General features: G+C 35.0%; 1 protein-coding gene across 2 annotated transcripts in view; it reads left to right on the top strand.

Moving 5' to 3' along the window:
- Abhd17b (abhydrolase domain containing 17B, depalmitoylase) overlaps positions 1-17,566 on the top strand; it is a 43,883-nt gene that overhangs the window by 23,791 nt on the left and 2,526 nt on the right. Inside the window, exons 1-3 of one of the 2 annotated variants that reach the window (XM_047523811.1) lie at positions 5,603-5,642; positions 11,032-11,501; positions 15,826-16,005. In XM_047523811.1, coding sequence (XP_047379767.1) covers positions 11,035-11,501; positions 15,826-16,005 — 647 coding nt within the window. In that variant the 5' untranslated portion in view covers positions 5,603-5,642; positions 11,032-11,034. Of the gene's footprint in view, positions 1-5,602; positions 5,643-11,031; positions 11,502-15,825; positions 16,006-17,566 lie in introns of those variants that run through there. The other variant, XM_047523810.1, reaches the window with a different exon arrangement.

The following is a 17,566-nucleotide window of genomic DNA, read 5'->3' as shown; positions in this document are numbered from 1 at the left end:
ATACAAGGTTTTTATGGTGTTTAGGTTTATTTTTTGTTAAAACAGAGCAAAATAAGTTACTGGAATATAAAGATAAGAGCATGCCACTGAAGGAGAAGGGGGATAATTTCACAGAACCAATGTTTTTCCCGTTCCATCTCCATTTGATGTCAATCAAAACATACCATTGGCTGTTTAGTTTAAAAAATTCAATATGCTTGTGCACACACAAGTTATTTTATGTATAATAAAAGAACGGGGAAGGGGAAAATTAAAGAATAGAGAAAACTATAGTAGTCAGGATGTGGTGGAACCAAATTGCAGTTTTCTAATTAACAATGTATTCTTGGTCTGTAAGAACAGAGTTCTGGAGTGAAGTAGCAGGTTCTTTTTTTAGCAGACATCTCCTGTCTGCTGCTGGAACACATCAGTTGTATCTTCCAACTATGCGGGTATGTATGCTTCATTAATTGCGTCTCAAATCAGAATCTAATCTGCCTCATCTACAAACCCATCATTCACAATAGGCTTTCATTAGTTTACTAAGTGGTGCATGCCCCTTAATCTTAAACTGCACTATAGAACCATCCTGCCCCGCCACCTTCAAGTTAATTTGATCATTATTCTCAGTCTTGACCCCTTCGTTGGGCTTTTCCTCGGCTATGGTGAGTACTGGAGTCTCTTCAACCTCTGCTTCGCAAAAGAGGTACCAGGTTCGCACCGAACAAGCACACAAGCAGCTCCAGGAGCGGCAGTAGTCAATTCTTAAGTTTTCTGAAATGCATGAGTACTTTGATCAGATTATATTATGCTATGGATTATATACCTTGTGGTGTGAAATGTGTTAAATAGGTATTCACCTGAAAAGTTTCCTAGAAACTTCTTTTGAGTAAGGAGGGAATAATGTGTATTTGTAGAATGTTTCTAGACCAAAGTAATATGACAGCTTTTGTGTTAACTTTGAAGATACACATAATGTACATCTCTTATAGTGGAGGTGCCAAAACTGATGATTAAGTTTGGGGAACATGTGTCTGTTCATGTTTTAGCTTATGCTCAGCAACTTGTGGAGGTGTGTCTTGAAAATCTCTAAGATAATTGTACTTTCCAGTCACCAAAAGCTTTTTGAGAATCTGGTACTAACATATGCAAAAATTGATAACCTGTCCTACCGCTTAACCAGGAATACTTGATTAGAGTTTTAGAGCATTGCCATAGTGGATTATCAAGATTGTAAAAGTATTTAGAATACTATTTGGGCTATGTTCAGAAAATAACTAGCTAAGAGTCACAGGATATTTTAGTTTGTCTTATAGTTTGCTTGCAACTCCTGCCTAGTACATGAATCCTTTTGATAAATCAAAACCATGCTTTAAAGCACATAGATATCTTGATTGATTTGCATTATTTTTTATAAAAATGGCTTTTACAGTAGAATTGGGTTAGAAATAAGTATGTTTAATTTTTTTTTTTATCAAGATATGGTCTTCTAAAAACAGTATTATGTATGTAATCTCTGTTACATGGGCTTTATCAGAGAATCTATCAAAATGTACACAGAATGAGCTTTTGAAGTTAGTATGAATGTGGTGCATTTAAGCTCTATTTGTGAGTTGTCTGGGCTTCTAAAAGATTCTAGTTCAGCACTGCCCAATAGGACTTGGAATTGTTACTATATGCTGTATGATTTGGTAGCCACTAGTCACATGTGAGTAGTGGAACTAATTAACAGAGTATTTAATTTTAACAGATTTAAATTGCTGCACATAGTTCATAACTCCATATTAGATAGTACAATGTCTGGTAGAGGTGTGTGTGTGTGTGTGTGTGTGTGTGTGTGTGTGTGTTGCAGTGCCGAGGATTGAACCCAGGGCCTCACACATGCTAGGTAAGCACTCTATCACTGAGCTATACTCCTGGTCCTTTCTAATAATATTAAAAACTAAGGCAAGATAGAAGTATAGAAATATCTGCCTTGAACTATGTGGACTTCTGATCCAAAATGTGTTTACATGGCATACTATATAAGTCTTTCAGTCTTTATTTTCTTCTACTGTAATATCATGGATACAGCTTCCTTATTTCTGGTCTTATTACCTAACTTTTTACTTAAAAATAAGGACTAAACCATTTTGATGTCTGTTGGTTAGATACTTGCCATCTTCTCAGTTGTTTAACTCTCGTTTTTCTCACCAGTGGAAAAGGAATCTTAGTATTCCCCAGTACATTTTTCCCATTTGAGAAACTCCTCCAAACTGGACTCAGAATTATCAAGGTATTTGTCAGGTTTATCCACAAAACACCCCAAGTAACTCATTGGCTCTCTTAATATAAAAAGAATCTTCCTAGAATTTTATATTATAACTTTAAACATATCAAGTGTGATTCCTTTTCAAAGAAAAAAGGAGTTCTAAAATTTCTCCTTTCAATTTGAAATATAAGAAATCTGATACTTCTTAAAAATTTTCCATTTGTTTCTATTCCCACATAGTAAGTCTGTGCAGTATTTCTTCAAGCAGAGTTGAAATTGCTAGCAAAGTCACCAAAATTTCAGATTTTGTGATCTCACAGGCAGTTGAGTGGTTTTGCTGCTGATTCGTGTTGTAGTCTAAAAGAAGAAATACTACCTACCTCATAGAGACAAGAGTTTCACTAGCTATATTTCTCCATAAGGCATTCATAGAAATTGTGTTAAAACATCATGTTAAGCACCTCCTTTAAAACTTATAAACTGTTGTAAGTATTCTTTATGTTCCGGCTTCACTAGGAGCTCTTTGACAAACTTCACTGAAGAGATTCAGCTTCTCTATATATAATAAACTCTGTAAATATATGCATCTCTAAAGACCATAACACTTTTTGTGTATAATTTGATGAATGCTATTATCAGTTACATACTGGATTTGGGTGACAACAGTGCCTGGTGTACATGATGTCCTTAAACCATAACTGAAATGAGCATGATTTCCCTTTCTTTTGATCTTTATACCTAGACTACTAAGTTGTTACATAGTTGGCCACCTTTGTTAGTAGTATTGTGATAAATTTTCTTCGGTCACTCTACTAATACATGTTGAACTCCTGGCCCCCTTTCCACCGAACTGACCTAAATTCTGAATTTTGTTTCTGCATTTTCATAGTTGAGTGCCTTTGCTGTCACTTTAGTCTATTTTGATCTTTTCTTTTTTTGTTAATGGACGTCTACCCTGTTTGTCCACTTCAGATGTTTGTAAGCTTTAAGTCTAAATTTTTTTTTTCTGTTTTCTTCATCTGTTCATTAAAAACATCAGGCTTTAATATTTGTAACCAGAATAAGTATCATTGGAACTGGGAGTGTAACTCAGTGGTAGAGCAAAGTTTAATTTATTATATACTACCTACACTGTAAATAGGACCCATGGATTTTATTTTGAGCACAGCTTTCAGAATACCACACAAAATGAAGGAAAGATAAACTTCCTTACTGTTTTCTCTAACCCTATTTTACAAGAGTTTGCAAGTTAATCTGCATTACCAAGAAACTATAACAGGGATTTGAAGTTTTTCAGTAAATCATAATAATTACATCCAAAATGGACATGAATCATGTTAGTAATTTATGTTAAGAGTGGAAGGAGGTATAAAAGTAGGACATTTTGTTTAGGGGTGTTTTTTTAACATTAACCTTCCTGTGTTGCTGTAAAAGAACTCAGATGTTCATCTTTTTCCTTTGTCCTGGAGCAGGAAAAAGTTACCAGGAAAAGCAGATTCTTAAGTTATTTCATATAATTTTAGGAAATTCCTTCTGCTATAAGCAAAGTAGCTTAGAATCCTCTGGGGGTGGGGAGGGGTAGCATTATGGTAGAATGTTTGCAGGGTGTGAGTTCTCCTGCACCACACCTTAAAAGGTAGGGGAGGAGAAAAGAAAGAAAAAGAATTCTTTGTTGAAAGGAAACCTTAATTTTCACAATAGGCCATTTGTGTGTATTGACTTCAAGAGGGATAAAATTTTCTCCCTACAACACTGTCCTTTTCTTCATTATGTACGCAAAGATTTTAGTAACTAGCAGTGCTTTTCTGCCCACCTGCCTCTCTACAACTTATAGATTTTCATTTAATTGCTTCTGTTTTGTTCCTACATATTAAACATAAGCAATAGTCCCCAAATTTTTTGTACATTCTTTCTAAACATGTAAGTTTAAAATTTTTTTATTCCTTTTTATTCCATTATGTGGATATACATTTTGTTTACCCATTCATCGAACATTTGTGTTGCTTTCACTTTTTGCCTTTATAAATGAATGCTTCCGTGAACATTCATATGCATAAACATAGGTTTTCATTGCTCTTGGAATACCTGGAAGCAAAATTACTAGTTGAGATGGTGACTGCCAGACTAATTTTCAAATTTGTGTCATTTTACTTCCCTAGAAAATCTCCAGTTTTTCCACATTTTAGCCAACCTTTATTATTAACGCATCTTATTACAGCCTTGCTAGTGGGTGTGAGGTGGTATCACGTTGTGGTTTTGATTTCTATCTCCCTAGTGACTAATGATGTTGAATATCTTTTCACATGCTTAATGGCCATGTGTCTATCTTAGGAGATGTCTGTTCAGATCTTTTTCCATTTTTGAATTGGTTTATTTAGAATTTTTGTTGAGTTTTTATATAGGCTATCCTTTTATTGTTAAATTACAGAAATTATTTTTATATTCTAGATACAAGATCATTCAACAGATTTATTATTTACAAGTATTTACTCCCATTCAGTAGGTTGTCTTCACTGTCTTTGTTATTTGTGCTTTCGATGTCATAGCTAAGGAATCATTTCCCAGTACAGGTTCCCAAAGATTTATGCTTTTATTTTCTTCGAAGAGTTTTATAATTTAGAACTGTTTAGTTGGACCCATTTTGAGTTGATTTTTTTTGCATAAAATAGGAGTGTAAGTCTGTTCTTTAACATGCGATATCGAGTTGGAATTTTGTTTGGAATAATCTTGAATTTTACTTTGAAAGAGTTAACATTCCTTGTACTATAAAGTCATTCCATGTTTTTAGGTTTTTGTTTAAAACTTTTTTTCAGAAAGATTTTCTACATGCTACTTTACTTACTGTATTTTTAGTTGTTTAATGCTAACATGGAAATAGTGTTTTGCTCAAATGCATGTATTTGCCAAAATTGCTGAGAACTCTTTCTTAGTTTTAATGTTTGATTTCTTTGGCTTTTGTGTCTAGATAATCATGTCATCTGTAAATCATGATTTTTGTTTCTGTGTTATCTAATGAGATTTTCTTAGTCCATTAATGTGGAAAATTAGTTGGTTTAATATTGGAAGAGTCTTCATTCTTAACTTTGAACTGTAACACTTCATGTTTTATGTGCACTTTACATATTGTTTCTGATTTTTTTAATGTAGTTTTTGCAGGCATGTTCAAAGTGAAATGGTTCTGTATTTGTGCAGTCCTTAACTTTTGGCATAAAGATCATAATAGCTTCTGGAAGTGAGTTTTGAGCTTTTATTATTTCTGGAATAACTTTTCTTAAAGTGTTTTAGGTGAAAGTGGTTTTTTATTTCCTTTTCAAATTCTTTTTTTTTTTTTTAATTGTAGATGGACACAATACCTGTATTTTATTTATTTATGCAGTGCTAAGGATCAAACCCAGTGCCCCACACATGCAAGGCAAGTGCTGTATCACTGAGCCACAACCCCAGCCTCTTTTCAGATTCTTACAGTTATTTGTGTATTCTTGCCTCCTGTTTCTTGTACCAATTTACTTCTTTTGCATTACTCAAGAAATTATGCATTTGAGGTTATTTAATTTATTGACAAGTTATGGGGATTGATTTTGGAAACATTTACCCCTGAGGTACATTCCCAGCTCCTTTTATTTTTTGTTTTAAGACAGGATCTGACTGAGTTGCTTAAGGCCTTGCTAAGTTTCTGCAGCTCACTTTGAACCTGCAGTCCTCTTGCTTCAACTTCCCAGATCGCTGGAATTACAGGCTCTAGTCACCACTCTGGGCTTTTTTTTTTTTTTTTTTTTTTAAACTACTTCTGTAGCTCATTCTCCTTTTACATGTAGCATTTTGTTAGTTACTTTTCTATCACTATAATAAATATAGCCTGAGATAACCAAATTAGGAAAGTTTTTATGTTTGCTCACTTTTTTTTTTTTGGCAGTGCTGGGGATTGAACCCAGGACCTTGTGCTTGCAAGGCAAGCACTCTACCAACTGAGCTATATCCCCAGCCCTGCTCACATTTTTGAAGGTTCCTATTCATGATTAGTTGACCTTTTACCTTTTGGCCTCTGGTAAGGAAGCACATCATGGCAGAAATGTGAAAAGGCCTAATTACTGACTTCATGATGAGAAAGCAGAAGAGAAGCAAAGGAAATTGAGATTCCAAGGACCCCTTCAAGGGCAAACTCCCAGTTACCTAAAGACAACCACCACTAGGCCCCATCTCCTAAACATTTCACCACATACCAATAGAGTTAACACATGGGCCTTTGGGAGACATCCAAGATCTAAACTTATAACATTTATCTCCTTATTCTGTGTTGTCTGAGTACCCTTTCGACAAAAATTATAGAGATTATAAATTCGTGCTCCAGAGTCATACCACTTATCACTTCTAGCATTTACCCGCTATGTGACTACTAGAAAGTTCTATAACTATTCTGTGCTTCTGTTTCCTCAGTTGCAAAGCAGGTGTAAATATAGTACCTATGGAGATCGGTAGAAGTATACTAAGGGACCAGGGGTGGAAGCAGGGAGGGAGTGGGGAAATGCTAGGGACTGTTATTGGCCAAATTATATTGTTATACTGTATGCATATACAACAACAAATTCCATCATTATGTACAACTACAATGCACCAATAAAAATTCTGGGGAAAAAAGATAGTCCCTATGTCAGAGTGTTGTTGAAAAAAATAAAATGGATTAATATATAAAAGAGCATTTAGAAAAGTCTCTAGCATTGAGTAGAAGTTCTATTAATACTGTTTGCTAATAGTCACAATGGAAACCTTTTCTACAATCAGGTTTTGGTTCTTTATTGCTTTTGTTCTCTTGGTTACCAGGGATGGAACTGAGGGGCACTTGACCACTGAGCCATATCCCCAGCCCTCTTTTGTATTTTATTTAGAGACAGGGTCTCACTGAGTCGCTTGGTGCCTCCTTGTTGCTGAGGCTGGCTTTGAACTCTCATCCTCCTCCATAGCCTCCAGAGACACAGGAATTACAGGCATGTGCCACCATTTTGTTGATATCTACCATTAGTTTTGTTTCCCTACCCCGCCATCCTCCTTTGTTTCATAATCTCAGATATAAATTTCTCTTGGGTTTATTTCCTTCCTTGCTGGTGTCTTCCAAGGAAGGTGTTTGGCTTGATAAATCTTGTGCATTTTTATATGCCTATAGCTATGTTTATTTTATTCTCATAATAAATTGGCATTTTAGGTCTATGTGAAAAGTGTAAGTTCAGAGTTTAATTTCGGAGCTGAAGAAATAGCTCCTTTTGGAGAGTGCTCGCCTAGCATGCGCAAGGACCGTGGTTCAAATCTCCGGCCGCTCAAATGAGGAAAAAAAAAAAAAGTTTAATTTCTTTCTTACTTTAAAACTATCTTCCAATGTGTTTTGGTTTCTGGTGTTGCTGTTGAAATTTCAGATGTTCATCTGATCCTTATAAGCTTGAAAGTGAGGTTCATTCTTTTTAAAACCTTTTGGGTTTGTTCATTTCTGTTTTTCAGTTTTACTATATAGCGTGTCCAGCTGCGAGAGTTGTCTTACATATCCTGTTTATCACTTTTTGAGCTAGTTCAGTCTTGATTATCTTTAATTCTGAGGAGATATTAGTCGTTTTCTCTTCTATTTTTGTTTTGTGTGTTTTTTAAATTTTCCTGAGACTTATGGCAAACATTGGCATTTCTTCTAGATCTTATTTTCTGTTTTCTTTTATCACCACCCCCCTGAAATTCCAGCCAGATCCTCTAGCTTACTAATGTGTTCTTCAACTGCTAAACCCATTCTCCTTTCCAACCAATCAGCTGCTTTATTTCACATATTAATTTTTTATACTAGGTATTTCCAGTTGGGTTTTTCTTTATAACAATTTTTCCTACTTCATCTTTATTTTCCTCTTTTTTTAAAGGATTTATAATAACTTATTTAAATCCCTAATTTGTTTGGTTTGAAAATCTGCTTCTATAAATTATTCAATTTGTTGTCTCTTAATACATCATTTTCCTCTAGAAATTATTCACTGCCTTGTCAAGTTTTTTATGTTTTGTTTTTGTTTGTTTGTTGTTGTTTTGCCAAGGATAACTAGTAAATATTTTCTTTCAGATAGGTCTATAAGTTGGACTTAGTTATCTAAATTTATCAAGCTATATCCATGATTTTTAAATGAAGAATAAAATGTTTTCCCTCAGTAGCTTGCTCAACTCAGGTCACAACTTTTATACCTTTTGTGAAATTTTTCAAACTTAACAGAGGAGGAGACAATAACTTAAAAGCAGGTCTGTATTGCTGCCCTATTTCAGATCTGTTATTTGGAAAGTGATAGTTTGTGAGTTATCACTAAATGAGCTCTAGTTATCTGGCTTTGGAGTGGTGGTGATGAGAATAATTTCTTCTGCCCCCTTTAAGAAGGCCAGGTTGTCTTTTCATTACACAAGACCTTGGCACTAGTTTTTCTCTTTTGTGCTTCTTTCCTTTGGTATTCATCCCCAGAAGCATCTGTAGCATTATGTATGTTCTATCAATCAGGTTTATTTTAAAACTAATTTAATGTGTAAAAATCTTCACGGTTAAGAGGTAAATTACAGGGCTAAGGATATAGCTCAGTCGGTAGTGTGTTTGCCTTGCATGCCTAAGGCCTGGGTTCAATCCCCAGCACCACAAAAAAAAAAAAAAAAAAAAGGTGGGAGGTAAATCACAGGAATATAGTCTAGCTGTATATAGTTTACTTATTAATCGAGCTTTTAATTGACCGTTGTGGGTCAGCACTCAGGTAAGGTACTTTATTATTAAACAGATTGCCTTGATACCTTCTTGGTACCTTCTACCTCACCTTTTTTCTCTAGGGCACCTCCTCTGGAACAGACCTTTTGAACTTCTTTCCTTGCCATCTTCTACCAGATTCTTTATCCTCCTGTGCAGGACGGTAAATTCATAGTCAAGTTGTTCAGTAGACACCATTCATTCATTACATATTCTTTGCCCTTCTTAGCTCTGTGTATGCTCTCAGAATCCTCTCAGCACATTACTTCTAGTAGTTAAAGTTAGCACTATAGAAAATACATAATTGTCATTTCTGTTCTAATTCTTGTTCCAACCAGGCTATCACTCACTATGTTTGTTTTGAAGATTGAAAAGGAATTCAGGTAAATAGTAAGTAAAAGTGTTTCCTAATCAGATGCAGTGATAGGTTCCTGTAATTCCAGCTACTTCAGAGGCTGAGGCAGGAAGATTACACATTTGAGACCAACCTCAGGAACTCAGTGAAATCCTGTCTTAAAATAAAAAGGGCTGGGGATGTAGCTCAGTAGTAGAACGAATGCCACGGGTTAAAAAAAAAAAAAAAAAAAAAGTGCTTACAATATCTAGTACCTTTTTCTGCCCTTCCTTTACTCATCTTTTAAAGCCATTTGTGTCATATTTAGCCCTGTTTCTCTTTCTTCCTGCACTGTTTCTACTTCTTTCTATTTAATGTGTTTGCACTAGGAAATTGTAACACATTGTATTATTATAGAGTATATTTTGTTTCAGTAGTGAATGAAAAGGGCAGTCTGTCCTCCTTTATATTCTCAATTCTTTAGTCACTTCCCTGAAGTGATTTCCTCTCGTTTTTGGTATAATAATGTACATTTTTTCCTACCTCATTTTTAGATATTTTGTAGAAAGTACTATCAAATTTTAGGAAAGTACGTTTTGAATGCATTCTTTCTAACTGAACAGTGGTCTACATCTAAAATAGAGATAGTTTGAGAAAGGACAATGCTGGTAGAGCAAACAAGTATTACTTTTCTTTTTGTTTTTAAGTTAATATGAGCTGGATAGTCTAAAAATATTAATGGAAAAAATCAGGAGAAAGTGAATCATTCTTAAGTGTGCTAATAACTGTATGGCCATCACTGTATTATATGCTTTCACTGCAGCATCATATTTGATCTTCACAACCACTCTGTTCAGTGTAGGTATTGAAGGAAATAAGAATAAAAGAGGTAAATAATTTACCCAGGGACAACATAATAAGTGGTAAGTTGGGATTCTCCTTCAGCTATCTGACTTTAAACCTTGTTTTCTCATCCAACATTAGGAAATTTTACCGTCAGATTTTACCTTTTTTCCCATAATTGACTTAATATTATATCCTTTCTAATTTGGGCAATAATTGTGAACCTCCTTATGAACATACATACATGCATTTTTAATCTTTTATTGGTCATTTGAGCCACCTGTACAGTGACTGAAATGAAAAGCTTCTCATACAAATAGGGTTTTGAGCCCTTAAACCAGTCCCATTTGTATGACAGTGGGAGTAACCAATATCAAATCCTGGGTCTACCACTGCTTCACTTTCTGCAAGTTTCTGTTTTCAAACCAACATACAGATATTTTACAACTTATAGATATTTTAAGAATTAAACAAGTAATATGAATAAAAAAAATGTTAAATCTCTACCTTATCCAGGGAATTCTGAGAATTTTTATTGAGTTAAACAGAAATGGCACACTAACCTGAAAGTTATTTATATCATCTGTTATTTGTAAATGAATACCTCTTCACCTTTCATATTTTTGTTAAATGAGACAATAATCATAACTATTTGAAACATAAAATATTTGAGTCTGCCTGTTGGCCAGGAATATATGCCTCACTTTAGGATTTAAAGAATTTCTAGAAAGATGCCAAAATCTCTTTGGGAGAAGGATGCTTGAAATTATAGTAGATGTTGACCACCAGTAATATTTACTCAGGTATTTGTTTTAATCTATTGTATGAGAATACAAAGTCCACATTTAGTTATTAAAACCTGTGTGATTTCCTTTTCTTTTTCAGAAGATGAATAATCTTTCGTTTAGTGAGCTGTGTTGCCTCTTCTGCTGTCCTCCTTGCCCAGGGAAAATTGCTTCTAAACTAGCATTTTTGCCACCTGATCCAACTTACACACTGATGTGTGATGAAAGTGGAAGCCGCTGGACTTTACACCTATCAGAACGAGCAGACTGGCAGTATTCTTCTAGAGAAAAAGATGCTATCGAATGTTTCATGACTGGAACCAGTAAAGGCAACAGAATTGCCTGTATGTTTGTGCGTTGCTCACCCAATGCCAAATATACTTTACTCTTTTCACATGGAAATGCTGTTGATCTTGGGCAGATGAGCAGCTTTTACATAGGACTGGGATCACGGATTAATTGTAATATATTCTCATATGATTATTCTGGATATGGTGCAAGTTCTGGGAAGCCAACAGAGAAGAACCTCTATGCAGATATTGAAGCTGCCTGGCTTAGTCTTAGGACAAGGTAAATTGTGACTGGGAATTATTGTTTACACAGTAGTTAGCTAAAATTATATAATAATAGAATGAAGTTGGTTTTACTACACATTCCTTCAACTACCATATAAAGGTTATTTATATATTTACCAATATTAATAGTACAACTTTTAGGTTGCAGTTTTAAATTTTATATAACCAAAAAAAGTTTTCAAAGATAGCTGAAGTTCATATATGTATTAATGGATATATGTGTGTGGATTTTTAAATTTAAATGCAACAATGAATATTCGTTTCTATAAAATTTTTGGGTGTGTGATATAGAAGTATTTACTCAGAATTACAGCATTTTACAGGAATGAGAAAAAGAACTAATTTAGTATTATATGAAAATGAGATTTTACTTTACATTCTGGACTCTGAAACTTTGGAGAAATACTCTCAAGTTTCAAAGAAAAAGTACTGTTTTGAAAATGTTCTTTGTTGTTTATTTTTTCCCCTTTATTTAACTTATTTATTTTTATGTGGTGCTGAGGATCGAACCCCATGCCTTACATGTACTAGGCAAGTGCTCTACCACTGACCTACAACCCCAGCCCATCAATTGTTCTTTGATTATAACAAAGAATACACTTTTGCAGACTAGAAATTGCATTAAGTCACCAAGATACAAAGTTGTCTTGGGAAAAAAAAAAAATCTCTCAGTTTTGTAGATGTCAGTGTATTTTATTGTCAGTGCAGTTAGTGTAAAAAAAAAAATAGATATTTTAGTGTAACCAGTTTTAGAAAATGTCTTTATTATATTTCTTGGAGAAGAAATATTTTTAAAGTTATGTTCAATTAAAATGATACAGGCTGGGCATGGTGGCGCATGCCTGTAATCCCAGTGGCTTGGGAGGCTGAGGCAGGATGGTGAGTTCAAAGCCAGCATCAGCAACAGCAAGGCACCCATCAAAGTGAGACCCTGTCTCTAAATAAAATACAAAATAGTACTGGGCATGTGACTCAGTGGTCAAGTGCCCCTGAGTTCAATCCCCTGTACCCCCATGCCCCCCCAAAAAAAGCTGTAATAACATATGTGAAGAGTAAGAAAAAAAATAGGTGGTGAGTAGCAGTTAAAGAGTTAACAGAGAGATAAGATTATCATTTGTAAATTTTTAAACTTCATTATATAAAAATCTTTTTCAGCTGTACTGATACCAGTTCCATCAGACCTTAAATAAACAAAAAATAGTACCCACTTTTTAAAGTCAGCCATTTGAATATATAACAACTTTCAGAAAGTATTGTAATGTTTTTAAATACTGAAATAATTAATATGATTCGTATACTATAAATATTATACTTGTAAAGTATGACTTCAGTTGAATAATGTGGTTTTTGGACGGTGGTTCAAATCCTTTTTAAATTAATTTTTATTAGTGCATTATAATAGTGGGATTAATTTTTTCATATTTATACGTAGTGAGATTCATTTTGTCATATTTATACATATAAATAGCATGATTTGGTCAGTTTTATTTTAAAAATAATATGATTTTGAAGGTGCCAGGTAAACTGGACAGCCTCTGTTATTAGTGCTTAACACAGAAGGACAACTTTATTGAAACAAAACATGAGTATATTCTTTCGAAAAATATTCCCACTTTTGAGTAGTCAGCTTTCTTTTTCCTTATCTTGTCAGTTTTTTTGTTTGTTTTCCAGTACTGGTGATTGAACCCAGGGGCATTCTACCACTGAGCCACAACCTCAGCCCTTTTAATTTTTGAGACAGAACCTTGCTAAGTTATTGAGGCTGGCCTTCAACTTGTTATCCTTCTGCCTCAGCCTCCTGAGTTGCTAGGGCTACAGGCATGCACCGCTGCACCTGGCCAGATATCAGTTTGAAGGAAACTTTCTAAAATAATTGCCTGTCTTAATTAATTTTAACACATTTAATGACCAGTATTCCTGAGGAATAAGGGCAGAATAAATTCTTAAATAATCTCGCACACTGTTCAAGCCCTTCTATATGTTTTCTCATGTTGAAACCTAATAATACAGTTGAAAGAGTTAGTAGTAGTCCTGTGTCGGGGTCTTAAGAGCCCCCTTGCTCTTCTCGACCAGCGACAAGGGAAGGGGACACTCCCCAACAAGGTCAGACCGGGATAGGTAGGGCCCAACTGACCGCCGCTCCCAGCCCTCCAGGCGGAGGACAATCAGAGCGGGTCAGGTAGACCAGTCACAGCAGGAACTCATTTATTGAGGAAATCACACCTTTTATGAAGGGTGGGGGATAGGCGGGAACCAATCAGCTTAAAGGACAGCAAGGCACAGGGGGTTCACCCAGGTGAGAGTCCCATAGGACTATATGGCAAGCACAAACTGATCACGTTCATGGAACTGTTGTTCACCAATCCCTGACGGTGGTCGGTGGTCCGATTTATCGTCATTAACCTTTGAAACCACCTTTGGGGCCTTGATCTTGCTCACCCGCCAGGGAGTAAGGAGTCAGACTGAGTTAGTTAACGTGTCTGATAGTCCCAACAGTCCTGAGAAATTTATTTTAACTCCTGAGTCTGTTTCCTCATTTCTTTAATGAAAAAATTAACTGAAAGGGTCTTCAAGATCCTTTCTAGTTCTGAAAATATATCCTCTAACAAAATGTATATAAATAGAATACATGCCTTGTGTTTCTTTTAACTACTAAAAGTAAAAAGTTAAGGTTTAAGTAAGTAACCAGAAAGAGGGAAATAACCTCAGTTTCTGACCTTGTGGTGGATCAACAGAAAACAAAGGCTTGGTATTCACCATTTAGTCTTCTCCCACAACTCTTGAGCTCTGTGTGCTCTCATGGAAAGAGCACTGTACTGGGAATCAGTTTGCCTGGTTTATAATTATAGGACTGTCATTAACTTTGAACATCTGCTCATTAAGCAACTCAACTAGATTAGATGGTCTCCAAACTCCTTTCTAACTCATACTATTCTGAAATTGTTCATGCTTAATTAGCAAATGCCCCTGTTACTCCAGGGGCTTGCCATTGCTCACCTGAGCCCAGAACCTATAATTGCCACCAACAGTGCTGCAGCAGTGCTGTGTTAGAAGTTGTGTTGTGGCTGTACAATTTCACTCTCCTAATATCTTCTTTTCTATGGAGCATGTAGAAATAAGTCTATTGTAAATAAAAAGGCGTTTCTGAGTTTAGTGGCATTTAGAGTCAGTTAGGTATAGATGAAATCCCACCTCTAGGTCATATCACAAATGTTAGTGGAAGAAACTGTGGAGGTATTTCCCTACCTGGATAATTCAAATAGTCTTGTGCTCCTGGAAGAGAACACATGAGCATTTAGCCTTGCTCTTTCCTGTTGAATGTTCAGATTCTCAGAAAGCTCCCTTACCTTTCCAAGACTAGACAAATGCTGTTTGCTGTGCAAATGACTCTTGGCTACCAGAAGTGGCTACTGTCTGCCTTGTAGGTGGAAAGACATAAAGTTACTATAACCCTTCACCCTACATTTGTTAGCTCCTATAGCACTTCATCTACAATTGAAGTAGTTTACAGTTGGGACAGTTATACTGTGGACAAGTAACAGTTCCTGGAACATAGTAGATAACCAATAAATATTTATTGAATCAATGAGTTCATATTTTTTTATCTGTAGTAGTGTTAAAAGGAATAAATTACTCCTGAGACTTTAAGAATGAAGTCTATTTGTAAATAACCGAACCCTGTGGTGTTTGGAATTCTAGTTTATCTGTTGATCTTTTCAATCATTAATCTATTTCTACAAGTAAACAAATTTTAAGATAAATTGTAATTTGATTTTGACTAAAATTGTTAACTATACTCAATCCATACCATAACTATATGTATGTAGCATTTCCATTCTCAATGTTTGAAGAAATACAACTTTTGTTACATTGAATGAAAAATAAATATCAGTTAAGGTACTAGTAACAAGATATTCTATAATCAACAATATGCCATATTTGAATTAGTAGAGCTTAATACGTGTTTTAATAAATTGCATGTGTGTGTATATATGTGTTTGAAGGTGGTACTGGGGATTATGCCCAAGGGTAATTAAACAGATGAAATAAGCTGAGAATATGGAACTTACTGTAGTGTTAAAAATGGTGGTGATAGCTCAGTAGTAGAGCACTTGCTGGCATGTGGAAGCCCTGGGTATAACCTGCAACATCACAGAAAAAGAAGGACTTAAAAAAAAAAAAAGACTACAACAACATGATGGTGATAACTAAGAAAGTTCAATTTTAAATATAACTTGATATTGTCTCATTCTTTAATAGCAAATCTTTAGGGAATGATGAAACATTCTAGTCCAATTTTTAACTTCTGAATTTTATAGATATGGCATTCGTCCTGAAAATGTGATCATATATGGCCAAAGTATAGGGACAGTACCATCTGTGGATCTTGCTGCTCGGTATGAAAGTGCTGCTGTTATTCTTCATTCTCCTTTGACCTCGGGAATGAGAGTTGCTTTTCCTGATACCAAGAAGACCTACTGTTTTGATGCATTCCCAAAGTAAGTAGCAATATTCAAAATAGTTAAATTTCAAGAAGCTTTTGAAGGAATATTTTCTGACATTTAATACATTGATGATACATTTTACTCAGCCATGAACTTCTGTTTTACATATGTTATCACATAGAAGTTGTGAAAAACTAATATGAAAAGAGTGTTGGCATGTGACCAGTGAGGCTAAAATGTTTGAGCAATAGTAATCCATACGAGAAGCACTGAGGGCCTCGTACCCTGGGTAATGGCACTAATGTTGCAGACAAGGGACTAGGTTTGCAGAACTGAGTAAGACTCCCAAGTTTCTGCCTTGAGCTGCTAACAGATGATGATGCCATTGAGTATGATAAATAAAACTAGAGAAATAAATAGAACTAGAGAATAGGTAGAGGGAAAAATGAATGAATAATTTCTAATTAATGACACCTAATTTACAAAAAAAACTTTGTCTTAAATGAACTAGAATAAGAATTGCCATCACAAAATCTATAAACATATAGTATTAAATGGATTGAAAGAAAGGCAGCTGCTTCATGTTTCTTGAGATAAGTGGAAGTTCTCTCCTGCTTCTCTTCATAGTTGGAAAATCGATGACCTGTTTTACTCAGAGGGAGAAAGGCAAAAAAGGAGGAAACTAGCGAATTTCAGTCTTCTTTCCTTTGTTTGGCAGCAACACAAAGGGTCTTTTTGTGAGTGACATGTCAAAAGCCAAGTTATCCTTTGGTTCTTTAGACGAACTGCAAAGGTTATTTCAAAGCACAGATCTTTTTATATTGGCCAGAAAATGATCATTATAGTAGGGAAGTTTATGGAAGCATGTGATCTTATCATTGGGCAGTTTGTGGGAGGTTGGGGAAAGGCATTTTATTTTGTTAATTTTTTATTTTGCTTTATTTTTGTAATGCTGGAATTGAACCCAGGACCTCCTAGATGCACTAGGGATAGATCTAGGAGGCATCAATCCCTTCTGAGCTGATTTATACAGTTCTAATATTTAAGTAAGCACTCTACTACCACTGTGGACTTTTAATTGTTTGGGGTTTAGTTTTATTTTAGGTAATAAGTATATTCATTACACCACCTCTGTTTAGCTGAATGGTGGTAGTAATGAATATAGGGAAGTAATTGAGTCTGTACCATTGCCAACTTACGTTTCTGTCTAACTCCCTCTTTCATATCTAGCATATGAGCAGAAATAGCACCAGTTGTAAATAAACTTTTAATTCCTTTACAGTTAAACATCTTTCTGATAGCAAGTAATACAAGAATTTTTCTTAGCTAATACAGCCTTGAATTATTTCACTGGTTGTCTTCCTTTGAAAGATTTTCTTGTTTCGTTTTTTAATTGGTACTGGGGATAGGACTCAGGGGTGCTTTACCACTGACCTACATCCCCAGCTCTTTTAATTAATTATTTTTTTTATCTCTATCTTATATTTGAGGTATTCTCTTCCAATATCTAATAATTCTTGGCTACCTGCTTATGTATGAGTGAAGAACTAAAGAGCTAATCTAATACAATCAATAAAACTTCCCCTTGGGCGACGAAGGCCTAGCTTCCAGTATT

Source organism: Sciurus carolinensis, chromosome 14, assembly GCF_902686445.1.
Source record: "Sciurus carolinensis chromosome 14, mSciCar1.2, whole genome shotgun sequence".
Classification (NCBI taxonomy): domain Eukaryota; kingdom Metazoa; phylum Chordata; class Mammalia; order Rodentia; family Sciuridae; genus Sciurus; species Sciurus carolinensis.
This window is presented reverse-complemented; position numbering and strand designations above follow the sequence as displayed.